The sequence below is a fragment of the Calliopsis andreniformis genome, chromosome 4, assembly GCF_051401765.1.
Source record: "Calliopsis andreniformis isolate RMS-2024a chromosome 4, iyCalAndr_principal, whole genome shotgun sequence".
Taxonomy (NCBI): domain Eukaryota; kingdom Metazoa; phylum Arthropoda; class Insecta; order Hymenoptera; family Andrenidae; genus Calliopsis; species Calliopsis andreniformis.
This window is the reverse complement of record NC_135065.1, coordinates 4629821-4647968: the sequence shown is the minus strand read 5'-3', so window position 1 is coordinate 4647968 and position 18148 is coordinate 4629821. Positions and strand designations below refer to the sequence as shown.

At 34.1% G+C, this 18148-nt stretch overlaps 1 protein-coding gene across 3 annotated transcripts in view; it reads left to right on the top strand.

The window, feature by feature from the left end:
• Nucleotides 1-18148, top strand: part of Ip3k1 (inositol-trisphosphate 3-kinase-like protein) — a 30465-nt gene that overhangs the window by 9856 nt on the left and 2461 nt on the right. Inside the window, exons 1-3 of one of the 3 annotated variants that reach the window (XM_076376216.1) lie at nucleotides 13037-13157; nucleotides 16685-16963; nucleotides 17468-17676. In XM_076376216.1, the coding sequence (XP_076232331.1) occupies nucleotides 13122-13157; nucleotides 16685-16963; nucleotides 17468-17676 (524 nt within the window). In that variant the 5' untranslated portion in view covers nucleotides 13037-13121. Of the gene's footprint in view, nucleotides 1-13036; nucleotides 13158-16668; nucleotides 16964-17467; nucleotides 17677-18148 lie in introns of those variants that run through there. The other 2 variants (XM_076376215.1, XM_076376214.1) reach the window with 2 other exon arrangements.

Here is an 18148-nt window from a genome sequence, read left to right as displayed (position 1 = left end):
TTATAAAATTTTACTTGTGAGTATTTCAAATATTCTATAGACTGATAGCAAATATTTAAACATATCAGACGAGTACGCTTTGAAAATCGCGTATAAGAAGAAAAGGGTATGTTCTGGATAGGGTATTGATTCGCTATAATTTGTGTATTTCTTATCAGCAATAGGATTTCTTTCGACTAATGGGTGTTACGTTTTATCTTAAGTATTCTATTTTGTTTTTTTCCTCCTATTTCAATTTGTTCAGTTTATATCACACTTCTGTAAGGGAAAATCAGGATTCGCGTGATGGGCGGTCACAAGAAATCAATTTGCAGACGTTTACGCTAACAGCAAAACTATATGTGGTTTATTCTTAGGTTTTACCAATCGCGATGACTGCTCGTACAAGAATGGTCCTTCGACCGTCTTTTTAGCCGTGAGGACGCCTTCGTCAGTATCGCCCTTTCCTGTGTTTATGGTAACCCTAGAGGTTACCATAGAGGTTACTAGAGGTTACCACTTGACCATCGATAGAGAAAGCACGTTGACAAAAAGTACATGCACTATTCGAGCGTTCGTTGACTTCGAATTTTCTAACACTTCTTGGCATAATCTGTGTATGGTTTATTCTTTCAAAATAATTTACCAATGCTAAAATAGTAGAATACAGTACCTAGGTTGGGATTTCATATCGTTACGTTCTCCTTGTCTGTGATAATAATACTCTCTGATGGAATGCAAGCATCGCGATTATAATAATCGAAATGGCTGGAATAAATTCGTCAAGAATAACCAAGAAGCCATTTGAAATCGATCCACGTGTCGGACAATCGGACTTGGTTTGTTATTTTCGCTTTACGGTTATAAATTACTTCCGGTTCGAACATGTTTCAGTTGATGATGTTCGAATATATATCTCCTGATGAAGTTCATTGCGGTTCGTTGATGAGTATCTACTTTTAAACTGTAAAATTCAATATATGCTCTTTTTATTTTGTCCATTCGTTTTATTAGACAATTTCATTCCTTAGTTTTATTAGACAATTTTATTCGTTCATTCTATTAGACAATTTTATTTATATTCTCAGCTTTAATCAACAACCTCAGAAATGTTATGTCTCAAAATTGTTGAATTTAATTTAATCAAAGCTTAAGAGTTAATTTATTATCAAGAATAATTAAATAAATATCTGAAATAGAAGCTATAGATTATTTTTTGAAGAACTATGTAATATGCCTCTTTCATTTATAATTTTTCTTAAATTAAAAGAATGAAGCATTGCAATGTATTTTAAAGATACATCTGTTCTTGTTCTGGCGCTAATTTTAAACGATGAGTTTGTATATGAAATATATAACATAAAATTGAATATTAACGAAGTTTGCAACGTCTCTGTTGAAGTGATAATAAATTGCAATGAACAGATACAATATATTCGTGGAAATGTTTTGTGACGTATCGGTACATAATGATGGGACTGATATCGAATAAGTATATTGATGATAACCAAGAAATTCGATACTGACAATAAGATACTTAAGGATGCGAAGAATCAGAGATATGAAAATCCCAGGCGCGTGGTTATGTATCAGTTTTTGATATCGATACTTTCAGGATAAACACATGATCGATATCAACACCACAGAAACCGAGCAAGTATTGATATTATTACAAATGTATCGAATGTAATGATCAAAGTCTAATCAGTAAAATAATTGTCATAATACCTCTCTATAATATGTGTGATAAGAGGTAGCAAGTAAATAATCAATAGTGTACTGATGATTTATCAATAGTAATACAGAAAAGTAGTACTTAAATGGTAAATAATTTAAGAGTATAGATAAACAGTAATCCATATAATTTTTACGCAAAAAATAATGATACAGATTTGGAAGTTACTGATTCGATGTATAATACCCTATAGTTACAATTTATATAATGCAATAATATTACAAACTATAATTATGCTAACATAAAAATGAAATTTTCATTTGTAGAACATTAACTAATTATTTTGTAACATATTTTCTGTGTTCTATATTCCCTGTATTTGAATTTCTTTATCAACCTTAAAATTTTTAAGAGCGAAATAAAATAAAATGATTACTCATTATAAACTCGAGATTTCCTAAAGTTCATATTCCAGTGATTCTATCGAAGACAATTGATAAAATATGAATGTGCAATCATTCTACGAATTGATGAAGACAATAATAATTTTATATCGAGAAAGCACTCTAAAAAAACGTCATCCTCAATTTATTTTACGTATTAGTAAATACCTATGTATACATATCTTTTAATCAATATAAATAATACCTAAAGTTTTATAATTGATGTCTACATAATTAACAATATGAAAATAGTCAAATTTTTTGCTTACTTTATTATTTATTAAATACATGAAATGATCAATATAACTTAACAGCGTTCCACTAGTCAGTCTCTTGCAGCCATGGATCGACCTTAACACGATATCCATTCGTAGTCAATCGCGGCTACTTCCTGGCTCTAATTTATTCCTACTCAATCGCTGGCTTCTTGTCTATTATACTTCCTCCATAGAATAATGTCATTTATAAAGCTTGTTACAACATAATCGGTTTTGAATCACCATGAATCAATTGACCTCTTTTGACGATCGTTATCGACGCGTCATTGCATCCTGATAGGAGTCTGAGAAATAGCTGGGGGCACAGTAGTGACATAGTTTCGTGCACGAGCACACTGTTTCGTATAGAAATGCTTGCATGAACCATAAATATATACTTGACAACAAAATATTTTCTGCTACATATCACCACATACATATGCATCACCTATTCAACCAATAGCAAAGATTCAAAGAAATCCATCGATAGGATTCTGCGCGTCTGAGTCTACATAATTGGTGAGACGGAAGGTGCATTTATGGTAGTAAGGTGACATATGTTCTGCAACCTGTGCTTCAGCGTTCGTGATAATTTTGATAAACAATTTACTGAATGAGAATGTACACTACTGTGCATTAGTATTTGAACACTCATATTATTATTGGAAGTACATAAAATGTGATTGAAGTACAATTTTCTAATATAGTTTTGGCTACACATCTTATCACAGACGATTATTGTGTAAGGTTTATAAATACCGATGAGAATCGCGTATCATATCAGTAGAAGTTATTAGTATAAATAAATAATTATATCTATACTAATACTATACTAATATATTAATAAATTATTAGTATATTATTCATACTAATAAATTATTAGTATAAAGTGTCCAAATACTGTCTACAATATCTTCTCGTTAAAATCTCACCATGGTCTCATTAAAGACCCCCTAATTAGACTCTAAAATTACAAAATACAATAAGATTAATTTCTAATTCTTCTTCAGCCTAACAAATCAAATCAGCGTTTTTGTTTCTATATACAATAGTAAATACAGAATGCGAATTATCAGTTGCATAATCTTTCTCACAAATGTCTTCGAGGCTCATGTTTTATGAACGCTCCACGAGAGCGCCGAATCAACGTAGCCGAGTGCAGAGACCATTGATCTCTGGTACATCAGCAGATTGCTAAAAAAAAAACTGGTCCTACGTGGTCCACGGGTCACTCGTCCAGCAGGAAGATAGAATAGCAATGAGACGAAAGTATCCTTTTCGAAATCTCAATGATCTTTGATGACGCTGAGACGTAAAATATTCAGTCCCCTTTTCTCCTCCGTGATCCACCGAGGCAACAGAACGAAACGTTCGAAAAAAGGTCGATAAGCGCCTCGAGGAGAGGATATATCGAGTCTAACGCAAAACGAAGTAGAAAACGTGCTGCCCTGGAGAACTCTCGCGAGTTTTCTGCGACAGCATTTATGTTAATTGACATCGATTAGATATCCAGAGACGCGTATATGGCCAAGTATTTTTAGAACGGCCTTCGTTTCACCGTTTGTTGATTGAACTGTTTATAAACACGAATGACTGGGATGATTTCGTCCAAGCGCGAAATTACGACGAGAGGCTCTGCAATGGCGGCAGGGGTTTTAGTGCATCGTGAAGTCGCACTGTTTATGTTCATGGTGAATGTGCTTCGTAGCTCACGTTTATTCGCTTGATAAAGCGCAGACGTTCGTATGAATATTTTAGCTCGCTAAAACGTTAGCTATTTTGGCTGAAGCATTGTTTTGCTCGAATGCAACCGGCTTGAGACGACGCCAACCGAGTGTCTGACGCTGATGAGGGAAGCTGGGAATACGTTTTAAGATAGAGACAATTGCCTTAATTAGTGGAGATTTAAATCGAGTGTTACATTTTTTGAAATAAATAATTTTGAATTTTATAGAAATTTTGGAGAATAATTAGAAAATATAGGCGACACAAATTTCTTTTATAGTAATAAATATATTATATAACAACAAATTCGTATACTGATATTAAAAATAAATGTGAAACTGTTATTCTTCCAATAATAACATTCTTAGTCATTTATTGTTCTCTTATCTGCTTTTTTCTGAAAAGATAAAAACGGCTCTTCAGAAATCGGTGTTTTCTGATTTTCTTTTCTCATGAACACTTGTAATTCCTGTTGAAAACAAATTTATTATTAAAATACTTGTTTCGTATTTGTCATAGTCATGCGATTTTCATTGTCAACGAAAATACCTTGCTAGGAAAAGATCAAGATAATGATTTCAACTGATTACTTCTATCTAATCTGTATGTACAATTTTTGTGATGTATAATCCTCTATCGATAGTCATAACAATTATAATTGTACAATGTTTGTTAAGTGATAGAATCAAAATGTTACAGTGTGTTTATTTATTTACTGATACACCAAATACGTAGAATCGCTATTTCTTTATGTAATAGATAATTCTCTGCATTTTTATTATATAACACAAAAGTAATCTAATACCAACAGTTTACATATTAATTAGCAGAGAATTAAAATTCATTTACTTTTCGTCAAAACTAATATTCTAATTTTAACAAAATTAAGAAAAAAGAGGTTTGTAACATATTTTGCATCATAAATATTCATTTAAGAAAGCATATGTTACTATAATTAAGTTTAAAAAAAAAAAACAAGAAAAAAGTAATTCTTTAACTAATAAAACCTTGTTTCGACAATACTTTGAAATTCATTGTACTGTTGTATATTGATTAATACTTACCTGTCTAGAAAACAGTAAAGTGTTGAAAACAATTACATTAATTTACATATGTAGATTGTCAATTTAATTATACTTATTTTTAATGAATATATTACTCGACACACTTTGTCTCAATGACCCGATAGATAATTACAGTTCGATGTTACCAAAGTATTCGTTAAGAAATTACAAGATTAATTATTTGTTTAGAGTCGTATAATCGAAAAAAAACGACAGTTTTATTGATAAACAACGGTTGGTTCGATTACATAACGCGAGAACATCAATCATCAGTATGGGCACTATTGCAGTGTACAGTCATGTAACATGAATAAGAAAACGCATACAGTATTCTATGGAAGTCATCTTTCGCATAAAGATCACGTGAATAATTGTGATTCATAAGGGTCCACGGACTCGAAATCATCTTTACAACCTCTTCAAGGTATTCGCAAGTTCATGGTACGAAGTTCGCAATGCTCGTTAGAGTCATGAATGGAATGAATGTATGAAGCAGCTACAATTACTTATACACGAACTTTGATTATTTTTAATTCATTTTAACATTAGCTTTTTTCTGTTTATGCATCGCCTGCATGCCCTGAGATAGCAAGTGCAGTTATTAATTACAACTCCATGAGTTGCAGTTAACGAGAGAATACTATATTGTGATTCTATTACAAATTAGTTAAATTTTTTGTTAAGATTCTTCTATTTATTTTAATTAGAAATTGGTTGAAACCTTTAAGATTTTTAATCAGTTATAAAATATACGTGCCATTTTTACTGTATTTTACTCTCCCATGCATGAGTTCTTGGTTATTACATTTTTTGTTGTAAATACTTTTATAAAACGAGATATGTTTATTAAAATTAGTATTCCAAAAGTTTGAAGCAAAACTTGCAAGACTTAAAAATAAAATTATTAAAACTACAGGACCTGTTTCTAGTCTATACATACATTTTAGTATAAAAAATTTAAATATTTTCCTGTATGAATATATTTTTTAATTTCTTGTAATGTACCACAGATTTACTTATTAAAAATTAAAAGATAATGAGTGCAAAAAATCACAGAAAACAAAATTTTCTTCTTTCTGTAATACTGAGAGATAAAGTATCCAATAAATTAAATGCTGTAATTCAATAGCTCAAACAACGTAATCGATTCATTAACCTCTATCGATTCGTTAAAAAAAGAGCTGTAAACGCACGATCGAATCGATTTCCACCGACGATAATATAAATTAAAGTCACGCTTGATTTATAAATTGTTTTTTTCCTGTGGGGTTACGTCTACGAGGGACCATTTATCGACATTTCAGAGCCCTCGTTTGCTCGAAGTGACAACCAAGCAAACATTATAACGAGTTGCATACATCATACTACTGACGTAGTTCTAGCATTTAATTTCCTTCTTACTTTACTCGAAGTAAACTTGCTTTCCAGTGTTCAAAATATTTCTTATTTTCTGTTATCATTATCTGCTTCATATCAATTCTCTAATTATATTTTGGTTTTAATTATAGTCGAGTCTGCTTGACATATATTTTGAAAACATGAATATTTTCAAATAAAAATTAGCATAGTTTCAAAATAACCATTGTTACAATAAAATTAAATATCTAGCAATCAAATCTGAAATTAAAAAACTAATTAATTTACTTCATTTAATACATTTTTCTTAAAAAAATTCCTTAGCTGCATCTGTATTTGGGTTCCTACATAGGTGTAACCTTTCAACACATTCATTAACCCCTTGCCATGTTTTGACAAGTCTGACTCGTGCACTTTTTACATTATCTTCGCTGCCGATTACGCGGTAACGCGTGCTGAGGATCTTTCGCAAGCAACCGATCACGCACCATCGCGTGAGTGATCTACGTTCATTCAATAAGAGCTCTGTTGTCGGCAGTTTGAGATAGTCACACATTTCAGAATGGCAGCGAAGGTAATAACATTACAAAAGAAAATTCTACGGAAAGAGTTTAACAAAAATTCCACGTGACTTTTTATACAAGCAAAAATGGTACTATAGTTAATGTTACTAGTGACATATCCCTACTAAAACCCAAGATATTTTCGTTGCTAATTGCATATCACTGATTCGATCACTTGCTCGCAATGAAAAGAGCCAACGAGACCAATCGTATAGGTTTCGTCCAATCGTATTGCTCCAGCGTGATCCACTTGTGCTGGCAGCATACGATATTCTTCAATCGATCATACGTCACATATTCTGACTTTGAAATTCGAAAGGTGAAATTATAAAAGCTACAAGTATCACGATATTTTTGGCGGCTGGTTTCTTTCAACTCTCCAACGTGAGCGTTAAATTTCGCGCGGCCTCGAACGTGTCAATAACACGCTCAGTCGGCGATGTCGAATTTCATCTTAGCAATGCAGAACATCCGCGAATATCCGCCACTCTTCGGCATACAAATTCGATGAGGAACCTTGTCCAATGGTATTTTATTCATTTCACATGGGGGCTCTATCGTAGCATTAGAAAAGGATCGCCGTGTGTTCTCACGATCTATGGCGATTGATAAACGCCCTCTTAAAATAATAGCGATGAGGAGGGCTCTCGAGATGGAGCACCAATATTTAAACGAGCTTTAGCACGATCGTGAAGAAATACGTGAAGTACTGTAAGTGTTTTTTTAAGGTCTTGTATTCTGCTGAAGGCCTAAGATATTTTGTATTTTATAGTATTCATATTTTGGGTATCTGAAGCATAGATATGTTTATATTTTTTTTAAATGAAAGTTTTACTGGAGGTTGTAGCTTTGGATAAAATGGTGTCCTATATTTCACAGATATGAAATTCTAGGTAATTTATTGCAGGTTCAGTGACCTCAGTATTTGTAAATTTACAGGAGGAGGCAATAGTCTTTATAAATGTTAATTCTTTATTGGTAAATTACGATTTTATTTAAAATAATAGTGATTTAGAAACTTCGAAGAAATTTTTTGGGTCTACTTCAGAGTAAAATTATTCTATAAATATAATTAAGGACAGATAGTATAAAGATTTTGTAACTGATCGAGACTGAAATGCTTTAAAATGATTGATCGAAGAAACATTATGTAAATCAATTCTTTTTTTATCTGTACACTTACACAGTCTAGACTCGTTAAAAGCAACAATCTTATAAAGAATGGGAATCATATTTCTCAGGATAATTTATATCTATAGACCCTTCTTTATTATATCCTTCTTTTTAAACGTAAAGTCCTTTAGTTCAGTCGTCTTCTGTCAGAAATACGAGTATAAATTTTATCTTATAGACTTTTAGTCATAAGCTTAATATTTTTGGAATCATATTTTTATCTTTAGCAGAGATAAAATCGAAAATGCTGTCAGTACAGTTTTCACCTACTTCATATAGTTTCAACTCGTCTTCAGCATCGAGCTTGTAGAGCATAGGCATACTTTTGCATAGGTATATTTTCATCTAGTCAGAACAAGAAACAGAAAAAACTGACATAATAATATAAGAATGTACAAATAGTTTCCAGCAAGAAGAACATGTAGTCTACCAAAAGAGTACATCAAAGTATAGCCTCCAGTTGTCACTTTGAAATTTCAAATCCAATAAAGCACTCATACATCAACTCTAAATTAAATAAATATTTAACAAAGACTGATCCATTCGAATCAATTTCGATACAATATTACCAGAAAAAAGTTAATAGAAGTTGACACATGTATACAGAATATCATTCACTCTTCCATATAAATTTCCCCAATATATTCCACAGACAAAAAACTAGACCAAAATATCACACACCAGAAAGTTCACAAATGCTTCACTAAGAAATTGTAACAAAAATCAGAAACGTGAAGAATATGATTAAGTATTAAACAGTAGCAGTCGCTTTTCCGCGAATGGAAATAAAACTATAAAACAAGATGGCGTGGCACGTGGAAAATAAGAAAAAAGGGGCACTGGTTGCGGTATCGAAAAAGGCCAAAAAATGGACATAGGTCACGGAAGGCGCGACGGCGAGGACAATGCGTTCGCTTGGACGATGCGATGATTCGCGTCGCTTTCGCGGAGGAGAGAAGCCACGGTCGCCTTTTTATCAAATCGTTTCCTGCGCGCATTGACGCACGCGACCGAGGTCATTGTCGTTGGCTAGTGGAATTTAGTGCGGATGAAAATGTTGTCGTTCGGTTTATTGATGACAACGCGGACTCGTCTTTCAACAAAACATCGCGTGACTGCGATCAAATTCGCCTATTCTTTTCTTTTTTGCATTACTTAACGTTTCATCGAGCGGAGCTTGGAATCAGTTAAACGATTTTGAATTTGAAAGTTTATGTTGCTGGTGAAAATTATTTTGATGAGCAACTTACACTCAAATTTAGATTATAGTTGCTTTATTTTATTTTATTTTACTATAGAGTAATTAGACTTGTATTATCCATGATTAATGTCTAAAAAATTTCTCTAGGTAGTAACCCTATTGGTATTACAGTCCTTATTCGCTATAATCTCGTAAATTGTCACCATGAATAAATTTATGCTTATACAATACAAAATATGCATTTCTAAAATCTAGGAAAACTGAAACAGTATCTAATTTCAGGAAATATTAAAAATCGAAGACATTAGTGAGGCTATAACGAGTATACGTCAAGTTTATCCCAACTACCTTCTCTAATAAAATAATACACATTTCAGAATCATTATACGTATACAAGATGTCCAAGCTAAAGCAGTTATCTCAAATATCTCCCTTATTTTTAACAAAACAAAAATCTACAAAACCAAAAGAATGATCCTACATAAAAGATTCTTCTTCCATAATATTCCTCCTTCGAAAACATTCAAATTATGTCATGGACGATATTCATATCATTAAAAACAGGAGCTTTTAGGTAGCCTGGAGCAGCCTGGACATTTTATATTCGATTATCTCCCTCTTAACGAACTTCAATTTTCATCAAATTAATTTTACGTGCATATATTTAGCCATGTCAGTTTAAGCAAGATACAGTGCTAGAAAATACAAAGTCAATCATCAGGGAAGAAATTTCTCTGTAGGAATCTCGTCGAAACGGATGCAGCTAGCCCGTCACTCTTTATCTCTGCGCTGTCGTTGTTAAATGCGAAAACTGGAGCGGCGCTCGATTGAGACTTATCTGCAACAATGCAATCTGAATACACCAGTGACGTCAATGCTCCGTAAAACGCGACACCGCTCGCCGAGCGGGCAAGTCACGAGCTTCGTTTTCCTCCTGCCTGTCCCGATAAGGCCGAGGAATCGGTCGAAGGTGTGCGATTTATTCATTCGTCACGTCTGCCAGGCGAAACATTTCTCCAGAAATATTCTTTGCATTTCCTTATCTTCGATGGAGACACGGCGATCGATAAAAATAGACGATGCAATAAGGGTGAAGTGCTGCACCGTGTACTCGTGATGACATTGTCAGCGCTAGCGTTGGCGATTTAATCTTTCGAGGATAGAATTTGTTTTACTCTTGGGCATTTTGAGAGGAGATTTTCGTTTTTCTTTGAGTAATCTCTGTCGAGAGGTTTGATTTATGCAATGTAATTTATGATAATATAAAATAAAGTTTTTTCCTTCTTCCTCGTTTATATAACAAATTAAAATACGCCATAACAAGTATGGAGTATACGAAATGATAGATGAGAATGTATGGTGAATGTATTAGAAAAAGTAAATGTATCAAATTTCAGAAGGTATTAATTAATATTTCTTGCACCAATTCTATGGAAGAATATAAATACGTACCAGAAAGATTTGTATCTTTTGTGTTTGTTTCAGAGTTTAATTAAACTTAATGTAAACATTCGTTAAGCGTGAAAAAGTTGCTGAAAATCTTATCTCGTGTTTCGTGTTGAATCAGAGGTAGAGCCTAATTAATTAAGGGAACATGGCGCAATAAGACTAACTAACGACTGTTTTATTGTTTGAAACTGTCGTAATCAGTTTTGAGTGACTCATGCTTCCTAAAACATGCAATTGCTTGATGGAGACAAGACCTATTCAAGGAATAAAGCATTTTAAGAATTAAAAAGCATTGCAGGCGTTCTTCTAGCAAAATTAGAATTTCTTTTTAATGTTACAAACACAGTCACGATGATTTTAAATTACTCATTTGTAAAACAAATATGAAGACGATAAGATTATAGCAAATGGAGGAAGTTCTTGAAAAAGTTATCGGTAGACTGTTGTAGGTAATTTTTTTTTTTTTTTTTTTTAAACTAAAAATAAACAATTTTAATTACTAAAAGTGTAAACATTGGTACATTGAAGTTCCAACCTCTCTTTTCGTCCAAATACATAATTAGGACGAAAAATCAGCTGTCTTTCAGTGTGGAAAATTCGTAAATATCTACATTTCGTTATTTCTGTAGAAAAATAGTAGCTTTAGCTCATTAACTGAAACTACAGCTGTTTTCATTAACGTCATTAACATGATTCAGAGCACACCTAGGAACCATACTTGAACAGCACGCAGCTTAAAAGCGCAATAAATGTTTAAATTACAAAGTATTCTGTTAATGACATAGATTCATAAATTATTTACACTTGTCGCGTGACAAGTAAATATTCACTTTATGACAGAATGCATGTACCTCTGAAATTAATGTTTCAGTAAAACACAGTGTCGTATATTTCTTCATGTGAGTTTTTGTATGTTTTCATGACTTGTGTATAGTCTTTGGATTTGTTTTAAACCGTGCCAATAATGTTTCTGAAAAAAAGCTGCAAGTCTGTTTAAAGAGTCAGAGGTAAACGATTTGAAAAAAATAAAAATAAACGAAATCTGATTCACAGAACTGCCATTCCAGAAATTTAGAAATTTCGTGAAAAATATCTTGTATAGATACGGACGATTTTGCACTCGTGCTCTTTTTACAGCATCTGTGCTGCCGATTACGCGGTAACGCGTGATGAGGAGTTTTCATTAGTAACCGATCACGCACCATCGCGTGAGAGATCTATGCTCGCTTAACAGGAGCTCTGTGATCGGCAGTTTAAGATAGTCACTTGTTTTAGGTCGGCAGCAAAGGTGATAACATTATAAAAGAAAATTCTAGGTGACAGATTTAAGTGAAAAAAATCTTTGAACATCCTCTCTTGTTCCTGCAATCATCAATTTCATATTCTAGATCTCAATTAAGACCTCAACCCAATTATTTGGAAATGTGTGTTAGAAAATAGCACGAGGTGTAGGAATATCTTTCCTGAACTACAGTTCTGGGGTAAGTGCAGTGTGCTTCATCAAAGTCCTCTTATCAAAAGACAGCCTTTCTCAGCCCACAACCAGATCCTTTAGGAACAATATCCCTATTCTTTAACAATACAGCGTCAGGTCGCTTGTCATCTCTAAACACTCTTCTTCCAAACAGTCACACAACACCAGATAGCTATCAGGCCCAACGTAGCAACTAGCCATTGGTCGCCGAGACTGTATAGTCTCATTCACCCTCTTCAATGACCACACACCCTGAGTCCCTACCATAAATCCCTTAAATGTAAAATAACCCTAGCTAACTGCCTTCGAAACTTCGAAAATAAGCTATCGCTGTGTAACCTAGGTCGATCTGCCTTACACTTATAATATCATAGTGTCAGCGATAACTATATATCTCGATACCACTAGAACAACAGAAAAGAGCCACACTGTTTACCACGATAGAGCACACGCCGCTCGTTACGCTGTTAACGACCTTGCGCACCTGCGTGATAGGAGGCAGTGCGAATCGCAACGACGATAAAGCCGCGAACGAAATCGTCGGTGGGGAAACGGCGGGCTCGATTTCGCGATGTCCTCACGTTCGGGCCTTGCTGAGTGGATTAAAATGAATGGCGTATCGCGAAATCGAATTCCACGCCGACCCACCTGCCCAATCGCCCATCGAATCACGCCTCCAGCGATAATAACGTGCCAATAATAATAATAACAATAATAACGAGCCAACCTTCGACGGGGAAGCACAACGCACGCGGATCGTGGATGTCGAACGACTGCTTGCTCGGGATCTGTGCTCAGGTATGAGAGAACGTTAACCCATTAAGGCCCAAAGTTGCGTAAACGCAATATTACGGAGGAACGTAAATGTATACCTGCACTTTATACGTATCTACATGTTGGACATGTATTTCAAAAGTGACACAACTGAAAAAAATGGTTTTTAGGGGATGCAAGAAATTACTTGTGAGGTTAGAAGAGAATTGTTTATTAAATATATAATACTGACATAAAGAGTAGTTTTACTTAATAAAAGTTATTTTACTGGAGTAAATAGTCTGATAAATAGTTATATGTTAATTGTAGTAGATGATTTTCTTGTCGTTGTTTAACCCCTTGACCTTTTTCAATGAGACTGGCTCCTGCACTTTTTGTTATACCTTCGCTGCTGATCACGCGCTCACGCGTGATGACGCGGTTACATAAGTAACCGCTCACGCACCATCGCGTGACAGACCTGTATTCGATTAATGAAAGCTTTGTGGACGGCAGTTTGAGATAATCACGTGTTTCAGATCGGCAGCAAAGGTGATAACATTGAAAACGCTTAAAACACGCGTGAAATGTGTCTGACTCGGGACTTATTCTACTAGTTTTGTTGTGTCTGACATGACTAATGCATGCAGGAAGTAAAACAAGTCTCTGGTCAGACGCACCTTACACGAATTTCAGACGTTTTTGTAACAATTAATAACTGTGAAACGAAGCCCTAAACGTAATTTCATCATTCTTCATTTTCGCCCTATTTTAGCATACAGAATTGAAAAAAAATAGTTCTATGATTTGTAAAAAGTTGATGTACTCTGGTATCATAAATACGTCAATTTTTTTCAATTATCAGAACGTTGTAGAATGTGGATCAGAAAGGAGAAATAGTAGCGAAAAAAATTAATATTATTTCAACATTTTATTTTATTTAAAAAATTGTTTACAAATGTCGTATACAATAAGATTCCCCTCAAAGTGTAATTTAACTGTTAATTATAATCGAATAACACCAGTGTATGTGTCAACTGTAATTAAATGAAAAAAGAGGCAAATTGAGCGTATGTTGTCTTGATGGAAAGCATTCATTACCATTCACGTAGCAACAAATTGCATCCTTTGTTATCGGATACGAAGGCGCAAAATGTTTCTTTCAGTTGTGACACTGAAGTTTCTTTATCAAGTATAAACTGAATGATTATGAAATTTCACCAGAATTACAATTGGTACAATCGCGAAGAAAAAGATTTCTTGATTTTCCAATAGTTGCAGTAAATTGTGTAACGTTACCGAATTGCAGTAAATATTATTGAACTTGATTAAACTTGATTTAAAAATGACTTTACGATATTTAAAGTCGCTCGGTTCAACAGGAATTTTAATGTCAAAAATCGGTGTATTTTGCATGTGATTTATTATAATTAGATTTCTTTTTTTAAATATCACAAAATAAACATTTCCAAAAATATATCCAAAAATATTTCGACATTTATAAGATAGTTATTTCAAATTCGCTTCGAAGAACAAGAAAAGAAGTCGAAACGAGAATCGACCTATGACAACTCTGTTTTTTTCAATACAAGAAAATATGTAAATTTATCGTCGGTTGTTTTACATTCCAGTTTGTAACGGGTTACTGAGGCAAAAACATTAAAGTCTCACAATAGAAACAAGTCACGTATTAATTACTCATTCTTATAAGCATTGGCAACTTTATTTTGAATAAACTTGTAAATGTTTTTTTATTTACTGACGTCAGTAATGGTGATTTAAAGTCGGTTACTTAAATTGCAGTAGTTTAGAGCATAATTTATCACTGTTTACTCTATAGGAATATTTGGTGCTATTTTTAAATGTAGAATAAATATTAACACATTGAGATATATACTAATTAAATAATTTGAGTATCAAGTTACATATAAGATTAAAAACTTCATTAACTGATCATCTAATTAAGTGATCATCTAGATCACTAATGATCACTTAACCAGGAAAATTAAAAATCTATTATGCACTTACTTAAGCAGGAAAATTAAAAATTTATTATGCACTTACTCAGTAGCATCTGTTGCATACAGTCAACAAACTTAATGCCTGGTAAATTATTCAGAAAGCGTTATTTAATATTAAAAATGTTAAGTTTTACTACCATTAAATTTTGTTACTTAAAAAAAATGGGTCATCCTAATTTTTCTAAACATAACCATATGTTTTTTAATGCATTGTTCCTTGCATCTCGTTGCCCCCTATAAAAAAGTATTAAACTATTTTCTCGAAGAATCATTAGTTTGAGAGATATATCAGAGATGTAGAAAAATATTCACATATTCAAGAATTATTTTTTCGATAACATGGCAGGGACGTTTTTTCCTACTTTCTGAAAGTGTTTAATTGTCCTTCCCTATACCTAAAAAAAATAGAACACAAAGCTCGGTGCACACTTCGTAGAGTTCCCCTGAAAATAGCCTCAATCCACGAGCGATCATTGTCCATCCGCGAGGGCAGCGCGCCTTACTCCCATTTAAACGCAATCATCTGAGCGTTACGCGTAAACCGTCTATATTAGCCCAATCGTGACCATTCACTCGATACACATGTCCAAAGAGCGCACGTGACGCATTACAATCAGATCAAGTGGCAGCCGCGACGCGCTAATTAGCACGAGCCACGCGCGTTTAACTCGCTAAACTCAATTAAACAACCCTTACCCAGCGGATCGAAATCCGCTGCATGAGGCTGATTCACGTGCGCGAGTACGCGACACGCTCTGCTCACCTCCACTCGGCTAACAACGAATCGTTATTGCTTGAATTAATTCACGTGTCGGGCTCGATTACGAACTGCTCGATGAACCTGCGTAAGGAGCGAAGAGCGTGTCGCGAGGGAAGTGCTCGTCACTGTTTCGTGGGACAGGTGCGCCCTTAAATGTGCTGGTTTATGGTGTTTGCAGGGGTTTACAGAGTGTTTTAAAAGATGTGGACGTTACAGTCTCACGATAGAAACAAGTCATGTATTAATTATTCATGTTTGTAAGCATTGGCAACTTTATTTTGAATAAACTTGGATATGTTTTTTTTATTTACTGACGTCAGTAATGGCGATTTAAAGTCGGTTACTTAAATTGCAGTAGTTTAGAGCATAATTTATTACTGTTTACTCTGTAGGAATATTTGGTTATGTTGGGATATTAGGAATTTTCTGGGGTAAATTTAGTTGATAGAAGTAAGAAATAAAAGTGGTATGAATATTTAGCCAATATAACATTGTTCTACAATTATAGTTGGTTTTATCTTCCAGTGATTCTGTTCTGAACTGTTTTTCTGAACTGTTTAAGCCCTTTTACATGTAAACAGATATACAAAAATGAAGTAGTAATATACGAAATAGTAGTGTATCATGTCCATTTTCGTAACAAGATTTTTTTCATAGCTTTAATCCTTTCTGAAATATTCCATCAAATCCAGATAAAATAGACGCCGCGTGTGCAGTGGCAATTTTATCGTTGCGTACGAGTGTGATGGCGTCGGCTGGATTAAATTCTTAGTAGATTTCTTTGGTTACAGCCCTCGAGCAAGGAGCAGACGCGACTGAACCATAACTCGAACCACAAGGAGCATCGAAGACAGAAGGATGCCTCCTCGGGTGGCACTTACAGCGCCTTCCGTCAATGGCGAAGGAGCACCTCGACAGGCTCCAATCGGTCGAACAGCGTCGGATCCAGCTCGACTGGAGCTAAGCTTCCCAATGATCCAGCAACGATGCAGAAAATGGAGCAGTTCCCTCTGGTTCTATCCGACGCCACGATGCCTGAAGAGGATCTATCGCTGAAGTTCCTGGCACTGGTACTTATCGCTTGTTTCTGAAATATTCTCCTAGAAATTGATCAGAAGGTACAGAAGAAACATTCTCTTAGAAGTTGATCAGAGAGTACTGAGTAATTCTTGATCAAAAAATCAATTTTCCATTAATTAAAAATACAGTAGTTTGTCGTTATACACTCACTACTCCTCCGACTATCTTTTTTAAATTGATGGACTTTGAGGATGAGGGAGGACATATTAGAAATACATCGTTTTGAGTAAATTGAGTTTGTAGTTAATTTATTTCCACTTCTTATGAGTGTAATCTTGATGTAAGTGTGGTGTGGTAACATCACTAACTTGATGTTAGTGACTAAAGAATCTTGAAAATAATGTTAGCAATATGTACTACTGTTCAATAAAAAATGCAGACAGATTAACTTTAATATTTCTATTTTCTAACATAATATCTTCATCATCTAAACCCTTAAATTATTTAGGATTTCATGATTCTTCTTCATGAAACGTATTTCTGTCTTCTTGCAGAACGCTTTGGATTTAACTGCTCCAGCCAGCGATGTTCTGCTGAAGAATAGATTGAAGTCGTGGTTCCAATTATCTGGTCATCCGGATGGCTTCGCGCCTGCTGGTCCTGGCACTGTTTGGAAGAGGAAAACGGGAGGCTCGGAGAACACTGAGAGAATCGTGTACGAGGCTCTCAGCAAAGATAAGGAATTGCGAGATTGCATACCAAGGTAAGCAAAAGTTCAAGTTACACGAGTTGAAGAATATGAATTTAATTAACTCTCAGCTGGAATGATGTCAATGCCAGGAAGAAGTAGTGTATTGTGTTCTGCCACTGTTAGATTAACAGGTTTATAGCTATGTGGACTAGGAATAATGTATTTAATAATACATGATTGTCTAGTGACAGTAATAGATACTATCATACTGGCTAAGAGTTAAGAATCAATTAACAAACACCAGCAAAGAACCTTTAAATGGTCAATATGCTTGGATTCTGATATTTCTGAAATAATAAAAGATGGAATATAGGAAAGTAAAAATTATTTAGATGTAATTTGAGATGGAGCATTTTCATAAAGACTTACAACATTTCTACTCTGAAACGTACTTATTAAAATGTGCCAAATATATCTATTATAGCATATAAAACTGATTTTGAAGTATGTAACATTTATGAAATTAATTTTAATTTAAAAAAAT